This window comes from Struthio camelus, chromosome 11 (genome assembly GCF_040807025.1).
Source record: "Struthio camelus isolate bStrCam1 chromosome 11, bStrCam1.hap1, whole genome shotgun sequence".
NCBI lineage: Eukaryota > Metazoa > Chordata > Aves > Struthioniformes > Struthionidae > Struthio > Struthio camelus.
Window position 1 is genome coordinate 8,391,318 of NC_090952.1, and position 16,797 is coordinate 8,408,114.

The 16,797-nt window shown below is 45.4% G+C and overlaps 1 protein-coding gene across 2 annotated transcripts in view; it reads left to right on the top strand.

Moving 5' to 3' along the window:
* The first annotated feature begins 4,473 nt into the window (after window positions 1-4,473).
* CAPN6 (calpain 6) overlaps window positions 4,474-16,797 on the top strand; it is a 70,714-nt gene continuing 58,390 nt past the window's right edge. The window contains exons 1-3 of one of the 2 annotated variants that reach the window (XM_009685455.2): window positions 4,474-4,929; window positions 13,225-13,308; window positions 14,172-14,346. In XM_009685455.2, the coding sequence (XP_009683750.1) occupies window positions 14,182-14,346 (165 nt within the window). In that variant the 5' untranslated portion in view covers window positions 4,474-4,929; window positions 13,225-13,308; window positions 14,172-14,181. The remainder of the gene's footprint in view (window positions 4,930-13,224; window positions 13,309-14,171; window positions 14,347-16,797) is intronic. The other variant, XM_009685462.2, reaches the window with a different exon arrangement.

The following is a 16,797-nucleotide window of genomic DNA, read 5'->3' on the forward strand; positions in this document are numbered from 1 at the left end:
TGGAGCGGCGCGCGTTCGTTCGCAGCTGCCCTCTCCGTTCCCCGGCTGGGCAGGTTTGGGGTGCTCTGCGCCCCCCCGCCCCTTACCCACGCAGCGCCTGGGCCAGCGCGCAGAGCTGAAAGAAAGCCCCTCAGCCCGGCAGAGCGGAGCTGCAGGTGGGCCCACAGGTGAGGCAGGTTTGTGTCAGGTCAGGGCCTCGCTGCGGTCAGCAGTGGGCAGAGGAGGTGGCCGTCGGGCTCCGTCAGTTGGTTTTGCCAGAGCGCTGAGCAGCTGCTGGGTCGCGGGGAGCAGAGCTGCAGGTGGGCTCACAGCTGAGGCAAGGTCTGTATCAGCTCAGGGAGGTCCTGGGGCCTGTCCCTCCGGCTGGGGCTGTTGTGAAGCCCTTCTCCTCCATCTCATTTCCCTACTCGGCTCTCCTACCTGAAAAAGTAACTGCAAACACCTGCCTCAAGTGTTGCTCCTGCAGGGCATCCGAGGGAGGACAACGTTGCTGTGGTTTTTCTTACCTCTGTTAAAATCAGGCTGTCTCTCTTTGAGAGCAGAACTGGCCCTTTATTTCTAGAGGGTTAGGATTTCTTTCTCCAATTGCGGTTAAGGTATTTGGAGGTATTTTTCTGAAAGCAGTAACCAGGGGTGTAGTGTGGCCCCTTCTCTGCTTTTCTTCTTCACAGGGGTTGTCTTTGTTTTACCCAGTCCAGCGCAGCAAGTCTGCTGTGGGTGACACAGCAGTCTGGGACTGATCCCTTACTCCAATCCATGCTATCATTTATGGTCTGGATGAGAGTGTGAAGGAACCTATTATCAAAATCCTAACATGCAAGGGATGAGTGAGCTGGTTTCTAAATACTTTTCTTGACCAGGCTTGAACCTCAACTGAGAACACAAGGCTGAACTCAAGAGTTTTTGTGGATCTTGATTTGTTTCCGATTTCCGCCTTTTGGGTTCCTGTCTATACAAAATGCCCAAATTAGAAAGAGCAATACGGACATGTAGCCCTGAAGGAGAATCTCTGCTGGAAACCACCTAATGTTTTATTAACAATTTGCCCCATGCAAATAAGTGAATAATAGATGAGTGTGGCGCTGGTGGAACATGAGAAACTGGCAGTGGAGTGTGTTCGCAAGGTGACAAGCAGGTTGCAGGCATTTGTGATAAATAGTCATGAGTGGGACAAAGCCTCCTTAACACCTTGCATAATAGCTCTGCTGACAGGCATGAGAATACATTTTAAACACATTTTAAAGCAAAGCAACCTGGAACTGGACCAAAGGTTGGTGTCCTTACCGTGAAACCTGGAAATCCTTTGGCAGAGTAGACTCTGCCATCACGCTCTTTCTTGTGAAAAGAGTTTCCGTAAGAGTAGCTCTGATTGAGGCTAGGTGGGGAAGAGAGGAAAAATGCATTGTTCTATGTAGCAGGATGCTGCAAATACTGAAACAAGAAAATGGGGTGGCTTTGGACCGTAGCCTGATCAAATTCTGCTGGTACCAATGGCTTTGGACATGGCTCAGGCATGTTATCATGTTGCTAGTGTTTGTCCTGTTAAAATTTCAAAGATATGGCAGCGCCAGCAGAACTGAGCCACAGGGCTTAACTGGGAAATGTGCCGCATTTACTGTCACATTGAAGGCTTGGACCGCAAGGATGAGGACTCCAGTTGCTCTCAAAAGGAACAGCTTCTGTTTTGATTACTACAGTTTATTTTTTTTTTAGTAGTCAGAATTAGTGCTATTACCATCTGTATTTGGGACAGCTCTTAAGCACTTGATAACTCTATTCAGAAGTGTCGCCCATTGATCTGGTAAGCCCAGAGCCATGCTCAGCTATTCCGTGTATCCTGTGGTCAGACCTTCCACTGATGGCCCCATAGGAGCGCAAAACCAAAGGGGACTGTCTGGTTCAAAACAGTCTCCTGAAGTTATTGGCAACTATGGAATAAACTGCCTGGCTATGGCACTGAATTGTGGCCTCTCTCCAGCTGTGACTCCTCCTGCATTAGGCACAGCTGGCCCACAAACCACTGATGAGGCAAAGTGCTGCAGTCTAGGCTGTGGGGCTCTGGCATGAGAGAGGCTGGCGGACTGTAAGGGGGAAGGAACAATTCCTGCGGCTGGACTTGAGGACTGAGAGGTGTTGGAGTCCCATGTGGGTGCAGGGCTGTGCAGAGGGCAATGCCTAGGGAAGGGTGTGTTTTTCTGGAGGCGTGAAGAAACAGGGATTCTGAGCACAGGGGCAGAGTTGTGTGCTGCGATGGATTGGAGGTATGGGAATCACTGCCCCATGGAGGAGTAAGTTCCCTTTTTTCAGTTGTGCTGTGATGTGCCCGCAGTGTAAACTAGCTCTGGAGGATGTTAGCAGGCTGTGCGAGATAGTGAGCGTCTACCCCAGTTCAATGGGACAAAATGTTCCATGGTGTCTCCCAACAGCCTGGAGACTTACAAAAGCTATGCGGTTCAGAAAGAGGGCAGGGGATATCAAAGATGGCCTAAATCAGAGGAAGGTGGGGATAATAATCTACTGCAGAAACCAGACAGCCTTTCATTAACAGGCCATTAGCAGATGAGGACTTGCTTGATGGCCTTCTGTCATTTTTCTGGAGCTGAAGGGCTTAGTGGATGCTCTTAGGTTTAGTCAGGGCTGTTTCCAGGAGAAATGGGGGACTCTGGGATACCTAGAGGTTCAACATAGTCACTGAAGTAAACCAACCTAGAAGAAGGTGTGGTGATGATGCTTACGACACCTCTCCAGCCAGGAGGCTAAAAGCTGCTGGGAACAGCATCTAAGGATTTCAGGGGCTGTGTTGGAGGTCCGAATTGTCCACAGTTAGAGAGGCCTCTTTCCAAACTGTGGTGACACTTGTGAGCATGTCCCTTTGAATGCTTTGGCATTGCCCCACTGAATTACAAGCTTTTTCTGCCACGGTTCTGCAGTAAGAGTAGAGCTGTCCCCTTGTCCTGGATTGCCTGCCTATGTGGCTCGTCTTGCTCCCTTTCTAAAGGGATTCCTGTTTCTGATGAGACTTCGGCAAAAGCTACTCCCTAGTCCAGAGAAATCACACATGATTCTTGGATTACACCACCAGATTCAATACTTATATGAAAAAAAGTTCTCATAATTTTGTTCCATGCTGGATCAAAGGCAGCTACTGTGAGAACACGTCTGTATAAATTGTGGCTGTTATCAGCTCACGAAACAGTGGAATTTCATTGTGCTCAAGTGTGACCTTTCATGTTCTTCCTCAACCTTGCGTGGTATATATGGGAGGAAGCCAGTTTTCATTACGGTTTAAACTCCAGTCTGCGTATTCAGTCAAGAATTGAAAACACATGGCTTTATTATGTAGGGTTTTTTTGGGGGCATTAAATACTTAAACTGTAGTGGCAGCTTCCAGGGACTTTCTGTCCGAATTTCAGCATGCCTTCAAAAGGAAGTCAAGCAAGTGTTTTATAAGAGAGCAAACAGTCCTGCAGCGAACCTTGCAGAACAGAGATTTATGGTAGTACTTAAGACTTTGTCTTCAGAATGTTTCCTGGATTTGACTCATCCCCCTGGATCCAAACTCCTTTAGGCAAGTCGAAGATTTGCTGAGTACAGTCTGGGAGAAGGAACGGACCTATTTGTAAATTTAGACCAGCTATGCTGAAATAAGAGGGACTCCATGGAGGAAGTAAACAAGGGAAAATATTTTAAAATGCTGACAGTTTGTCTCAATATCTATCAAGTGAAATTTAGCAATGTATTTTTAAGTGGTGCTTGTTTAAAAATTGGCCTACATTTACAAAAACATAAGTAAAAGCTGTAATCTTCCAGTGAGACACCTTTCATGTCAAATTAATATGTCTTGGATTTACCCAAAATGAAATTGGGGCTGAGGGGAGTACGGAGAGAAGTTTGTTTTGCCACAAACACTGTGTTTCAATGGGAATTTATTTTTCTCCTATTTTTTATTCTGCCACAGCCCTGAAAAATGTATTATTTTCCCAGTTCTAAACCCTGCTGTTACCCACATAAAGTGACATATCCACCTTTTATTGGCAGGGGGAGAGGAGTAAGACGGGACAAGTGCTTGAGCGAACCTGGGCAGCTTGGTGGTGGAGCCGGGATCAGAGCTCGAGAGGGCTGGCCGAGAGTGTCGTGCATCCCCAGAGCAGCCCAACCGCTTCGATGACTCGGGACCTCTGCAGTCTGCTCTGTTGCTTGGCCAGCCAGGATTTCTTCCCTGTTCAGGTTGTTTTCTCCTCTACAAGTGAAACGGGAACAGCAAAATAAGGGATATGCTAGACTGTAGCCACACAGGCCAGGAGAAGGTACCCAGCAGTGTGCAAGAGCCATCCCCAAGGCTGCTCCGGGCTTGCTGCAGTGCTCAGAGCTGCGGGCACGAAGCCACCCATTGGGTTTGGCCACATCTCGTGAGCTACAAAACCACAGCCAGCCGAGTCCCACAGAAACCCTGCGTGATTCTTCTCCGTGGCCAGGAGGGACTGTTAACCAGGGGAGACGCGCTGAGGCAAAGACATCGATGTTGGCTTTATGCAAGTGAGGAACAGCGTGCAGCCTAAAAAGGAATATCATTTTTTATGGTGCACATTAATCTGCCCTGTTTTCCATACCAAAAAATGCCTGTAACTTTTGCCAGATGGCCTTGCCTCATTCCTTCTTTAAAAATGCATTCACAGTTATGGCCACGATTGCAGCTAACAGACAGTTTAGGAGGAATAAACAAGGCTGCGCGTTTTGGGGCAGCTCCGATGGTTTCCCGGTGTCCCTGTGACTCATCCCTGGAAGGGGTCATCCTGGAACACACCCCTCTAGTGATGTGATCGTGGTACAGTCCAAAGAGTTTCAGGTTAAGAAGCGGAGGGGATCCTTGTTTGCAGGAGAGATTTGAGGAGTTTGATGTGCCTCAGAGCAGCGGCTGGCCTCAGCCAGGTAAGTGCCAGAGGTATCACGTAAACTTGTATTTACTCGATTTGCTGCTTTAACACCAGCAGGAAAACTTTCTTTATTGCTAGTAGTCAGCACTTCAGCCGGCACAGTGAGAAAATGTTTCTGCGTACTGCAGTAATGTATATTTGTTTGAGAAAGTCACATCTCGATTGTATGCCAAACTCGGGGCCAGCTGCTCCTTGTGATTTATTGCAAAAGCATGGTTGCTCTCATTTCTTCTGTGCTAACCAGCCTAACGCTAACGGGATTGTTCTCTCTACAGGCACGATTAACAGATACACCAAATAAAGGGGCCAGACTGATAAAGTGTGATTTAATCTTGTTGCTCCTATAATTCTGTTTTTCATACTGCCTCTGCTCTTCTAAAAATATTGTCAGTTCTCACTGTGGATTCTTTTACTGTAAAATTCAAGTGAGTATTTTACTTTTTTTTTTCCTTTTATGCGTAAAGGAGAGACTTTTGTACTGTCTCTGAAATAGTAGGTAAGTGGATACATAGAATAATGGAGTGGCCTGATGAAAGGGAGTTATCCATTAGTTTGTGATTGCAGTCCTCTTCTAAACTGACTTATGAAGAGGCAGAAGGGGGAGAGAGACTGGAATTCTGAAGAAACTTGTTTCCTGTGGTTTCAGCACAAAAGCGTGTCTTGAACGAATCGGCCAACGTTGCTGTTAGCGTTTTCAGCGCAGCTTGTTAAAGATCTCTCAACTTGCATTAATGTTAATTGTAATAATCCGTACCTACTGTGCTAAATTACTTCCTTTTGAATTCAGAACTTAAATTGTACCTCTCTGTAGTTAACTGCAAATCTACCTGGATTTAGGGCTATTGTGGAAGTCACTTAAGTTTTTAAAGTCACTTAAGTTTTTAAAGTATGCAGACTCCTGTGCACTTTGGAAGATCCTGTCTGCCTGCAGATCCTTAAAAATGTGGCCCCTGGCCACTTTGTGTCTTCATTTGATTATCAGTGAAAAGAGATAGACTAATCTAGTTAAAAGGTCGAGATGGACTGAGATTAGGCGATATACACAGCCCCAAACAGGTCCCCTTTCGCTAGGGAAAGAAAGCGGCAGCAGAAATTGCCAAGTAGCAGTATCTGTCCTGAGGCAGAAACAGCCAAGCTGCGTACTTGCTTCTGCGTCCCGTGGAAAAGGTAGCACGTGCAGTGTTGGCGCACAGACGCTTAGAAAAGCGTTTTAATCTTACATGTCAGCTTCAGACAAATGCATGCGTGTTAATTGTAGTGCTGCATGTTCATTCTCGTGCTGGTGCCCTGCCCTAAGGGTCAGGGACGCACCAAAGTCCCCGTGTGCAGGGTGTTTTGGACTTCCGAATGTTGGGTGAGATCTAATAAGCGACTTGAGTGTCTGTGGACTTGAGTCCCTCTCCAGGCTACTGCTAAAATACGTAAACATTTAGGTGTCTCATATTTCTATGGTTCACGTAATTTGTATGTGCCCTTGACTGTCTCATGCTTAGTAGGATGGAGCCGCTTGGCGCATTGTGGGTTTCCTGTCGTGGCTGACAAACAAGTCGCCGCCCTGGCTAAGCCCCCTTAGGGTCTTGGTGCAAAAGGCGTTCCAGGAATTTACTTGTTATCTACTGACAGGATTAAGGGTCTCACAAAACACAGTGGCAAAAAACACTTTTCTGATTTGGTTGAAGGCAGTATGTGCTGCTTTTTTGACGGTAGCCTTGGCTTGAGAGCGCTCACTGCAGAAGTGAGAGACTGAGATGCAGTCCTCCCTTCTGCTTGAACAGTGTGGGGCTGCCGGGCTCCTCTCGGGAGACGGTCCTTGCCTGGGACCACTGGCAGCTCTGCCGGCTGAAGGTGCGCACAGCAGCGGGAAGGTTGCCTGGGAGTGGGGTTGAGCTCCGTCTCGCTGCAGCCCAGTCCTTGCAGCGTTCAGTCGAAAGAAAGGAGCCCTGGGTTTTTGTCTCTGCTCTCAAGGCAGTTGATGTGTTTTAGCCAGGTTTCATCTGAAAGCCTCTGAGTTGGAGGCAAGAATTCTGCACTGTTCTTGACTCTACTCCTTTTTAAATCTGTGCCTTTGCCCAAGGGAAGACAGAGGAAACGGTTAAAAAATATTTCACAGACAACTACGTAGTGATAAACTTTCGTAGGAAGGGCAAGGAGGGGAAAGAGTGGAGTAAAGCCAAAGTTTGCCCTCTCTGTGCATGTTCTGCCAGCACTTTTGAGTGGTTTTGACCATAAAGAACAGCATCATACTGCACGGTAATCTGATGTGCACATACACGTTGATTTGGCTCAGTTTTCAAGCTGAAAGGGTTTGTTTGTTTGTTTTTCTTGACCACAAATTCGGCCTCTTTCTGCTCACGCCAGATGGAGTCCTTCCCTCTTAGGCATAACCACCTAAGAGTGGCTTTTCTTAGCTGCTGTTTGCGCCACCTGTCCAGCCCTAGCTCCATCAGTCCATGCCCTCGAACGCTGGAGCAGCTGTGTTTGTAGCTGTGGGATGGATGGGCTGCAGCTTGCAATTAGCCAGCGCCACACACCCCACAGGCTTGCAGCGTGTTTGCAGGGCCTGCTGCAACTCCAGCACTGCCTTCCTGCAGGGTACGGGTGGCTTTTACATTTTATCCCACCAGGAACTGACCAGGGGAGAAGAAGGAGAGAGAGCAGGATGGTGCTTCACCCCTACATGTGCAATTTCTCTCTCACTTTCTATGCATCTGCGAGATTATTACTACGCTGCTGGTCAGTACTTGCCACAAATTACTGCTGCCACATGCCACTGCTCAGTGACTTAAGAGTTCTTGTCACCTCACCACCATCAGCACGCACACATACTAGCAGGGGGTCAGGCAGCTCCGTGCAGGGCTCATGTTTAACAGGGACAGTGTGTGGACTGCAGACTATGAAAATAAATGGCAGGATTGCTGGTAGAGCTCCTGTTCAGTTCCTGGGCCTACTCTGAAGGCAGGCTTGATTCTTGAACCTTCACCTTCTCTCCTGAGCTGGCTGGCTGGACGCAGACTTTGCAGTACAAGCCGCATTCTGGCTTCCAGCTGAGGTGCTATATGAAGTCTCTCTGTCCTGGTGAGACCTGAAGGAAAAGCCTGATTAAACACCATCCTGTTGCAGTATCAGAGCAGGAACGCATGCTGTGATTTTTTTTTTTTTTTAAATTCCAGCAAAGCTTTGGTTTGTAGCCAGCTGATTCTGCTGGACCTTGATACCATCCACGAATGTGAACAAGTGGTGGCCAGTCCTGTTCCTGGTGTCTAGTTAGTCTCCCCACCATTTCCTGGTGTCTAGTTAAGTCTCCCCACCATTTGTGCTCAGAAATAATAGAATATGGATGGATATTCTCACTAGAAAATATATGTGAATTTTCCTCTCTCAGTTATAACGCTAAGTAAGTATGGCAAAACTGCACAGCAGAGCAACGTTGGAACCTTTTTACTTGTTTGAGGAGACAAACTCTTATGTCTCTCTCCCTTAGCAAATTCTTGGGCTGAGTTAAACAGAAAAACCTTCATATGTCCATTAAAGTACCGGATTACAGAGATCATAAAATAGTCAAATTAACCTTGTTTTGATGAAAAATCCAAAAGCTGGATGAGAGACGAAGGGCTAACGCGGCACAATCGTGCTATCCCCAGAGCCTAAACCATGTAATAAAACTTGGTATTTCCTATGAGCAAGGAGAGTTTTGCCGTCCAAAACAACTGAGAAGCCCTAGTTCTGCAGGCATTAATACTGGATCTAGGTGCTATTAAATTATCCTGTGCAGCAAATTTGATCTGAATTAAACATGCTCTTGCTAGTGTAATTGCATGTCCACACAAATGGATTTAATGCTGACTTTATGCTTTTATGTTGACTTATGCAGAAGAACAGACATATGCAATGCAGCATAAAGACTCCCAGTGCAGTTAGTGTGTTAAACTTTTTGAAGAATTTGAATGAGTAAACGTCTCCAGTTGCAATGCTTTGTGTTGTGGGCAGTGACACTTCTGATGTATCAGCAGGAGCGTAACACCAAGATCACCAAGGCACAGTGTGTGAAGGGGAAGTTTTGCAACTACTTTGAATTCCCCTGCACCCGTAATACAAATTTGCAAAGTCACAGAATGACAAAGCAATAACCTTTTCCAGATGGAGTCCTGGAAGTGTCTTCAATTAGGAGTTTCAAAGGGAAACAATTCAGAGGGACAGTAATTTAAATCTTTTGGCCACAGGGTTGCTTTTTTGGAAGCACTCATAATTTAATTGCTTGGAAGCGAGCTATGAGCTCAGAGGAGGAGATGTTTGCAAAAATATCAAACAGCTATGTTTGCAAACAGTCAAATACTTGAGTCTCTGTTTTGCTGTCATGGTCCAAACAGTGGCTCTAAGGGTGCGTGATAAATAGGTAATAAAAGAACAGAGTTTAGCGTTGGGCCTGCCTTACATATTGTCAAGGCAGGCACGCAACTGCAGTTACAAAAGAGAAACCCAAGAACAAGGTTATTATTAGTATTGGTGCTGTTATTGTATGAATGAAGCAAATGCAAGCTTGATACTAACTAATGGATAATCTTAAAATCAAGGTGCTACCCCAGAGCATGGCATACACTGTGTTCATCCGTTCCAGCCTCTCCCTGACCATCTCAGCTGGGGCTTCTAGAAATCAGGAGTGTGGTCCCAAGGTTGGGGTGTGCCTGAGCTTAGGCAGTTTCATCCCAGGATCCGCCTGCTGGAAGAAGCATCATCTTGTTCATAGCTGTGTTCAACTGTGGAGATGAATACAGGCTAGAAATGCGCTTTACCCTTTTAGTCTTGGTGCTATGTACAGAAATTCCTTTGAGTCCTGCAACTGGAACAGAAAAGCTGGATGCGTTAAAATGACTGTGTTATAGCATGCCAAGGCTCTTCCTTGAAGAGTGGTTTCATCTAGAACGCAAGGTTTACTGCAGTCACTTGGCAATGTCTCGGAATGTCTTTGGAACCGAAAGTGCTGGTTTTTGTAAGGCCAACCCAGCTCGGTGCCATCCCTGCACCCTTCCCGCAGTCCGCGGGAGGGAGGCTTTTGTGTATGGGCTAGGACAGGCTGGCAACGGGAGTGCAGCGCTGAGGAGTGCAGTGAGCTTAACAGTTGCACTTCTCTCTCCAACTTTCTGCGGTGCGTGATGCTTAGTAATGCCGAGTAACAAAAATGGGCTGAGAGGTGGTAACTTTCTCTGTTAGTTTTGGTGTGCTTATTCTGTGAATTTAATAGCAACTGGGCTGTAATTTTCACTTACACGCTTGTCTGGGCAGTTAGTCACCCTTGTTTGTTGTGGGTCTTCTGTGCTGCAGCTGGAGAAAGGAAAACGCGAGTGTAAAGAAACACTATCTGGGGGCGGCTCTCCAGAGCGGGAACGATACTTGAAGCTCATTTTAATGCTCTTGGGAAGAATTGGATTTCAAGTGGATGTCTCTTTAATTTAAGACTGTTAATAGTGCCAGGAGCTGGCATTTGCAACTATGTTGGATGTGATTTAGCTGTGCTCGTGCTTGTTCCGACAGGGGGAAGCATCTCTAAGTGTTAACTGTAAGTATGAATGCAAAAATGCTTCTGTGGTCAGGCTGAGGAGGGGACTGTGTGAGCAGAGCCTTACTGAGAAGGGGACCTGCGCTAACTTGTTGTTGCTGCCTGTTCTGCTGAAATCCTTTTTCCGGTCAAAATAGGAATCTCCCTGGAAAGAGAGGATTAGAGAAAGACTTGAAAGCTCAGTATTTGAAAGCTGAGAGATGCAGGACCTCCTCTACGGCTGCTGACATCAAGGGGACCTGTCGTGGCTCAGTAAAACTTTGGGGTCGTCTGCGGAGGTGTAGGGCTACCCAGAGAAACAATGCGCTCAGGAGCTCAGCTCAGAGTCTGAAAAGCTCAAAGGAGCCAAACTGCAATTGAATATGGTAAAGGAGGGACACCATGACCAAAAACAGAGAAATGACTGAGCTGTAGGGCTGCTTGATCCCCCTGCCCCAGGAGTCGTCCCTTTCTCTGTGTATTGCTATAGAGCAGTAGAGGCTCTCCAAAGTGCGGCACAGTATTTTTAGGACAGTACTTCTTAGCCCTTGTTATGCTGTGCACAGCTTGCTCTGTATCACATGACGGCATTGGGAGCCCTCTAAAGAGAGGCTGCCAAGCCTTGCTTCGTGTTTTCTCCAGTGCAGCTGTACATTATGAGTGTCAGCAGAACCAAAGGTAAATCTGTTGCACTGAAGAGCGGGGGAAGCTGTGCTACTGCGTACTGTGAACTCAAGACAGGAGGAGGGAACATGGTTCTGTATTTTGGGAGCTTGTTCATTCAGCTGAGAGTCAAAAACTGGGATCTCTTTCAAAAACGAACCCTGGAGCCAGGTGCCTGCTCTCAGTCTCAGCCAAGTTAGGCAGTTTGCTGGTAGGTGAACACCTCGGGAGAGGAAGGGCACAGCTGTGGTTTCCTCAATCTCTGTGCTCTAATTGCTAAGCTGTTAATATAGAAACTGGACTAACTTCCTTTACTGTGTACTTTTCAACAAGAAGAGAGACCTTTGTTATGTTTAAAAGAGTGTTTTTGAGGTCCTGCCAAGGTGGGTTCCTACCAGTGCACCAGACAGCGTTGGGATTTCGATTCAGCTGTGATGCTCCATGTTTAATGGGTAGATTAAAAGCAGTTAACAGCCAGGCTGGGCAGCAGTGGAAGCCAAAGTCCCTTTTTAAGACATGAATTCGCTGTTTGCACAGGGTGGCATAGAGAGCCTGGAGAGGGGCGTGTTAACAACCTCATAACAACCTCATTAGAGAAGCCTCCTTCCTTGCCAGCGTTCCCCCTGGTGAGTGCTGTCTTGTGGAGCCGAGGGTGGTGAGGCAGACAGCAGCTTGGTTTCGCGTGCTGTGTTTTATGTCCGTGTTCTGTGCGTTGTTGCAAGACTAGCCATTGTGTCCTGGCTGGGGGGGGAGTTAATCCTGGAAGGTCTCACGTTGCAATCCAGCAGATAGAAAGGGGGAAAGGGTGGGGGAATGAGGTCACTAAAGACCTATCTCTGTGAATTAGGCAATGACAGCTGAAAACCTTATCACCCTGGGGCTATTTTAAAAACAAGCATATCTTGCAAATAGGCTCAGTTTAGAATCTGTGTTAGCTGGTGGGGAATTTTTAATAAGCAAGAATGCCAGTTATCGTGAGATAATCTATCTTCCACCCAAATTAGACTTTTTTTTTTGGCCCTCAGCTATCTTGGTATATTCGACAAGTTGTTATGCACTTGACTTTGAAGAACTGAATGGTGGGAGGGGGGAAACAAGTCTATTTATTTTGCCTTGTCTTGGGAGGCCATCTGCCAAATGAGATGCCTGGTGTGACTTTTTCAGGATAATTAACAAGAAATGGCCTTTCAGAAAAAGGAAATTGTTAGAAATGGCCCACTAGCAGTGAGCCATTGTGCTTCTGAACAATTCCTTTATGTGCAGTTTTGGTCTGTTGAAGCTGGATAACACAGTCAATGAGGGATTCTCTGCCCTGGTTCTGAAAGGGGAAGCCCTGGCCTCACTGAAGGCATGGGAATTTTTCCACTGATTCCAGCAATATCAGGACTTGACTCAAAAGTCATTAGAGTTTGAGGTGTGCAAAATTTATTGCTGGAGTTTTGCCCTGAGGAAGGAGGGGAATCTGCTAGGCTGGCAGTTAAGGATCTGGCTCACTGAAGTGTGAAGAATTAACTGGTAGAAATCAGGAACTTCTTACAGGGAGGTAACCAGCTGGTCGTTGTACGTTACTTTAAATGTAACTACGGGACTTTGGAATGGGTGCAAGAGCTGCAACAACGTAGAAGGACAGTCCTGAATACTCACCCCGTTCCTGTGAGTGAAGGCACTAAAGCAGCATTTTTCATCCTTGAAGGACCATCTAACATTTTTTGGTGGGGAGGGGAGAGGGAGAGAAAGAGGGAGGATGTTAAAACCATCGCTTGATTCTATTGGCCACAGTAGCTTTCCCTCAAAGAACAAACACCATGATAAATTCCACATTTCCATGTGTTCCTCAATACTCTTCTGTACTCCCCCATTTTTTGCCTGCTTGGCTGCATAGAAAGGCTTGTGCCTAGCCTGGCTCAATTTTCTACAAGGCTGTGGAATCTCATGTGATTTGTTCTGCTAGCAGCTCCTGGAGCACAGGCTGAGACCCCTGCACCAGGACACAACAAGTAGGCTGCCAGGACAGCATGATACCATGCTCCATTGCATGGAGTAGGATAACCTGCCTTTATTACGTTATTCTTATTTTAGTCCCTATTATTGTAGGTAACTCAAGGAAGGAGATATACATCCCTAACCAGTGGTAGGACGGAAGAGAAGAGAAATTGATGTACAAGAGTGTTCCAAGCAGTAAGTTCAGATACTCCCTTCGTTCCCTCTCTTCTAGCACTTTACAAAGATGGGAGCATCTCTCGCGTTCCCCAGACTTCAAACTATCCTAAATGATTTCTGTAGTTAATTTCTGATTTGTAGCATGTTCTTCAGCAATTTATTTGAGCCCTGCGGCTGTGACCGTAAACTTGCCAGACTAGACAGTCATGATTCTTGGAATCAGGGACTGGAAACAAATTTTTTTAGTTCCCATCAATATTTGCAAATATTTGCTGCTTCTGCGAATGCAACTCCCTGGAACATAACATAAAGATCAAAAACAGTAATACCAGCCAAAGCATTGTCACTTAAATTAAGATGGATAGCTGTGGAAATCTGTTTTCTGTTTTTCTCCCATTTTCCATTCTTTGGGCGTAAGAGCTGAAGTAGATAATGAGAGCTTCAGTCGCCAGAAGAAGAAGGTACTACAGTTCAATGAGGACAGAAAGACGGTCCTGTCCTTCACAGAAAGCACAAACTGAGAGCCAAGCCTCACTCTGTTTTCTAGGTTACCTTTAGACTAGTTACCATTAGACTAGGCAAAATTTTGTCCTTGTACCTGGTCTAGACTCTCTACTGTTTTTTTATGGTTAGAGTTCTCTCCAGCCAAAAATATCACCCTAATGTCATGCTAATATATATAATCTTCTTGTTTTTTAAGGTTTTCTAGTCTAGCCCTTAGCATAATCTAATTTATAATCCTATGTTTACTTGAGATCAATAGTTAATTCTGTTTAGAACAACTAGTTTTGTGCTCTGTTGTGAAAGGGTAGTGAGTAGTATTACCTGTGCGCTTTAAAGAGACTTTATAATTTACACAAGCCAATGTTCATCTTGTCTAGACAGAGGGATATGTCTTCATCAGTGCAACTCTTCAAAGATCAGAAGTACCAGGAGCTTAAAGGGCAGTGTATCGAACAGAGACGGCTCTTTGAAGATCCTGAGTTTCCAGCGTCAGATGAGTCCCTTTTCTATACGAGGGCCCCACCAAGGAGAGTTGAGTGGAAGCGCCCAAAGGTAATTGACACTCTCCTTGTGATGAGGTGCTGTTCGTATTGCTCCACTCCTACTGTCTTCTCAGTGCTAAGACACAGCTTGTGAGTCTATTCCCCCTCCCTTTCCCCATTCATTTCTCATCAGTATTTGATTCAGACAGCAGCCCCTCAGTGTCACATTGCTGTCCAAAATGAAAGTCATGCTTTACTGCATAAAGATAGAAAGAAAGGAAGCGTTCTGCATGGCGTACTCATGCTTTTTACTGTTGACAGCTCTCTACTAACAAGCGACAACGTGAGGTGACTCCGGTCTTAGCGCCGTTTAAATCAGCCCTCTCTATTTAATTGAAAATACTTATCTGTAATAGATCAGTCAATGCAGGAATATAATGTGGGACTAAATTCTTAATTCGCTGGGTCATACCTGTCTAGGTTGCTGTGTTGACAGAAGCATTTCAGTAATGTGTTAAGATTTCTTAACTGAAGTTTCTGTTCAATATTCATCACTTCTGAGAGCCCTATTGTGTAGGCACAGTAATTACAATATAAGATATGAACTTTAACTATCCTATCTAATGTATTTTTCTCCAAATATGTCTAATGTCAAGTATAGCTCCTTTTTTTTTTAAAAAGAAGATATAACTCATGCAAAAAATACTATAGGAAATTAGATCTCATCAGCTGAACAGATGCAATCTTCCTACCTGAAATGCTAGAGACAACTCAGATAACTTGTGCTTTATTAAAATATATGGGGAACACAAACCTTTTAGTAGCAAGGGGAAGTTCCTCCAATTGCAGATAGCTGGCTATGTTGTTTATACATTGAAACATATGGTTAGGAATTTTTCTTAGAGGGAGAGAGTAGGAAAGAGAAGAGCCACAGTCTGCCCAGTGAGAGGGCTATCTGATCCAGCAAATAGCCGGGTACCATCAATGGAGTGGTCTCCCTGCACCAAAAATCTCGTTGAGTATTGCTAACTGCCACCAACAGAAGTTGAGAACCCTCATTATCAGCACATACCCACTTTTGGCTCAGAGCAAATGGCTTTGTTTCCTTTCATGGAGAACTAACCTGTGCTTCCAGAATCTGCCTGTTCTGCTCTACACAGTGCAAAAAATAAGAGAAAATCATGTGTGTGCAGTTGGTTTTGTCTCCCAAATCTGCTTTGTGTATCAACTATGCTGGAACTACAAAGCCTAGCTACATACAGTCTGTAGTGGGTTTGGATGGCTTCTGCAGTATAAGGCAGAAGACCTGACACTGGGCTCCCAGGCTACTCCTGGGGAGTACTCTACTGCATGGATGTGCTTCGGGCACCTTCAGGATGGAACAGATCCAGCTGATCCAGAGAAGAGAAGGTGCTGTCCCCAGGCGGTGTGTATGTATGAAATCCTTCATTCTGTAGTGAACTGAGTTTACACTGAATCCCTCATCCTCTGCTGTATTTCAGAGAGGTTCTGGTAACACCTTAACAGCAAGGGTTGTCTGGAGTGATTGGAGAGTTTTCCTTTAGTGATTGACATCAGCTCTGGTCTCTGCATGGCTATGCTGAAGTTACACTGCATTTTGACATTGATTTCTGTAAAACCTGCCTTTCACCACCACCAACTTCATACTCAAAGTTAACAGCTATTGTCTGCACACAGCCAATAATGCTCATGTCTATTTGTCATCTTTATTAGCATCTTAACAGGAACCAAATATCATGTCATTCCTGTCTGATTGTGACTAATGTACTGCACATTTCAAACTGTAAATGTTACTTGTGTTTGGGATCTGTTAATTAGTTTGCTCTGAGGTTTTATGCATCACTTATCTTGTATTTCTAAAACAATTCATAGCCATGAGCAAATAATTTAGAGGAACATAAAATCATTCTCAACTCTGACCATGTGGTTTTCCATCAGAGAGTGTAATCTGTTTTCATGCTCGGACAAGTGTAGTGAAGAGGAGAATGAAAGCCTCTTAGCCAGAGGCACACAGTATCTTTATCCTTAATCGTGATGAATTTGGCCTCAACCTTATCCATATCCACTGTTGGGATTAGGCTTAATCTTCTGGAAGCACAAACCTGGGTGGCTTTTCCTAGAAGACTCAGTGCCAATGACAACATGATCTACTTCACACACAGCTGCAACTGTCCCTTGTCGTCTGTGATAAGGGGAGGCAGATGAGGCTGACCAAGGCTGCTCTGTACTTGCCAGGATGGTGTTAGACTCTTTTCTTGGTGGTGTGGATTTCTCATAGCAGCTTGAATACTGCAATTTTAGTTAGCAGAGGAAAAGATGCTTTTCTGCTTCTGTTTTTAATTTTCCAAGTAAGAGGTGAGACTGAAGAACAGGGAGAGTGAAAATAACCCCAAAACAAATTTGGAATAAATGCAGGCATTCCGAAGTCTTTGGGTTTATTTTATTTCTTTAGTGCTTTCCTGTTTACTGGAGTCTTTTCTCCCTTCCCAGAATGGCAAAT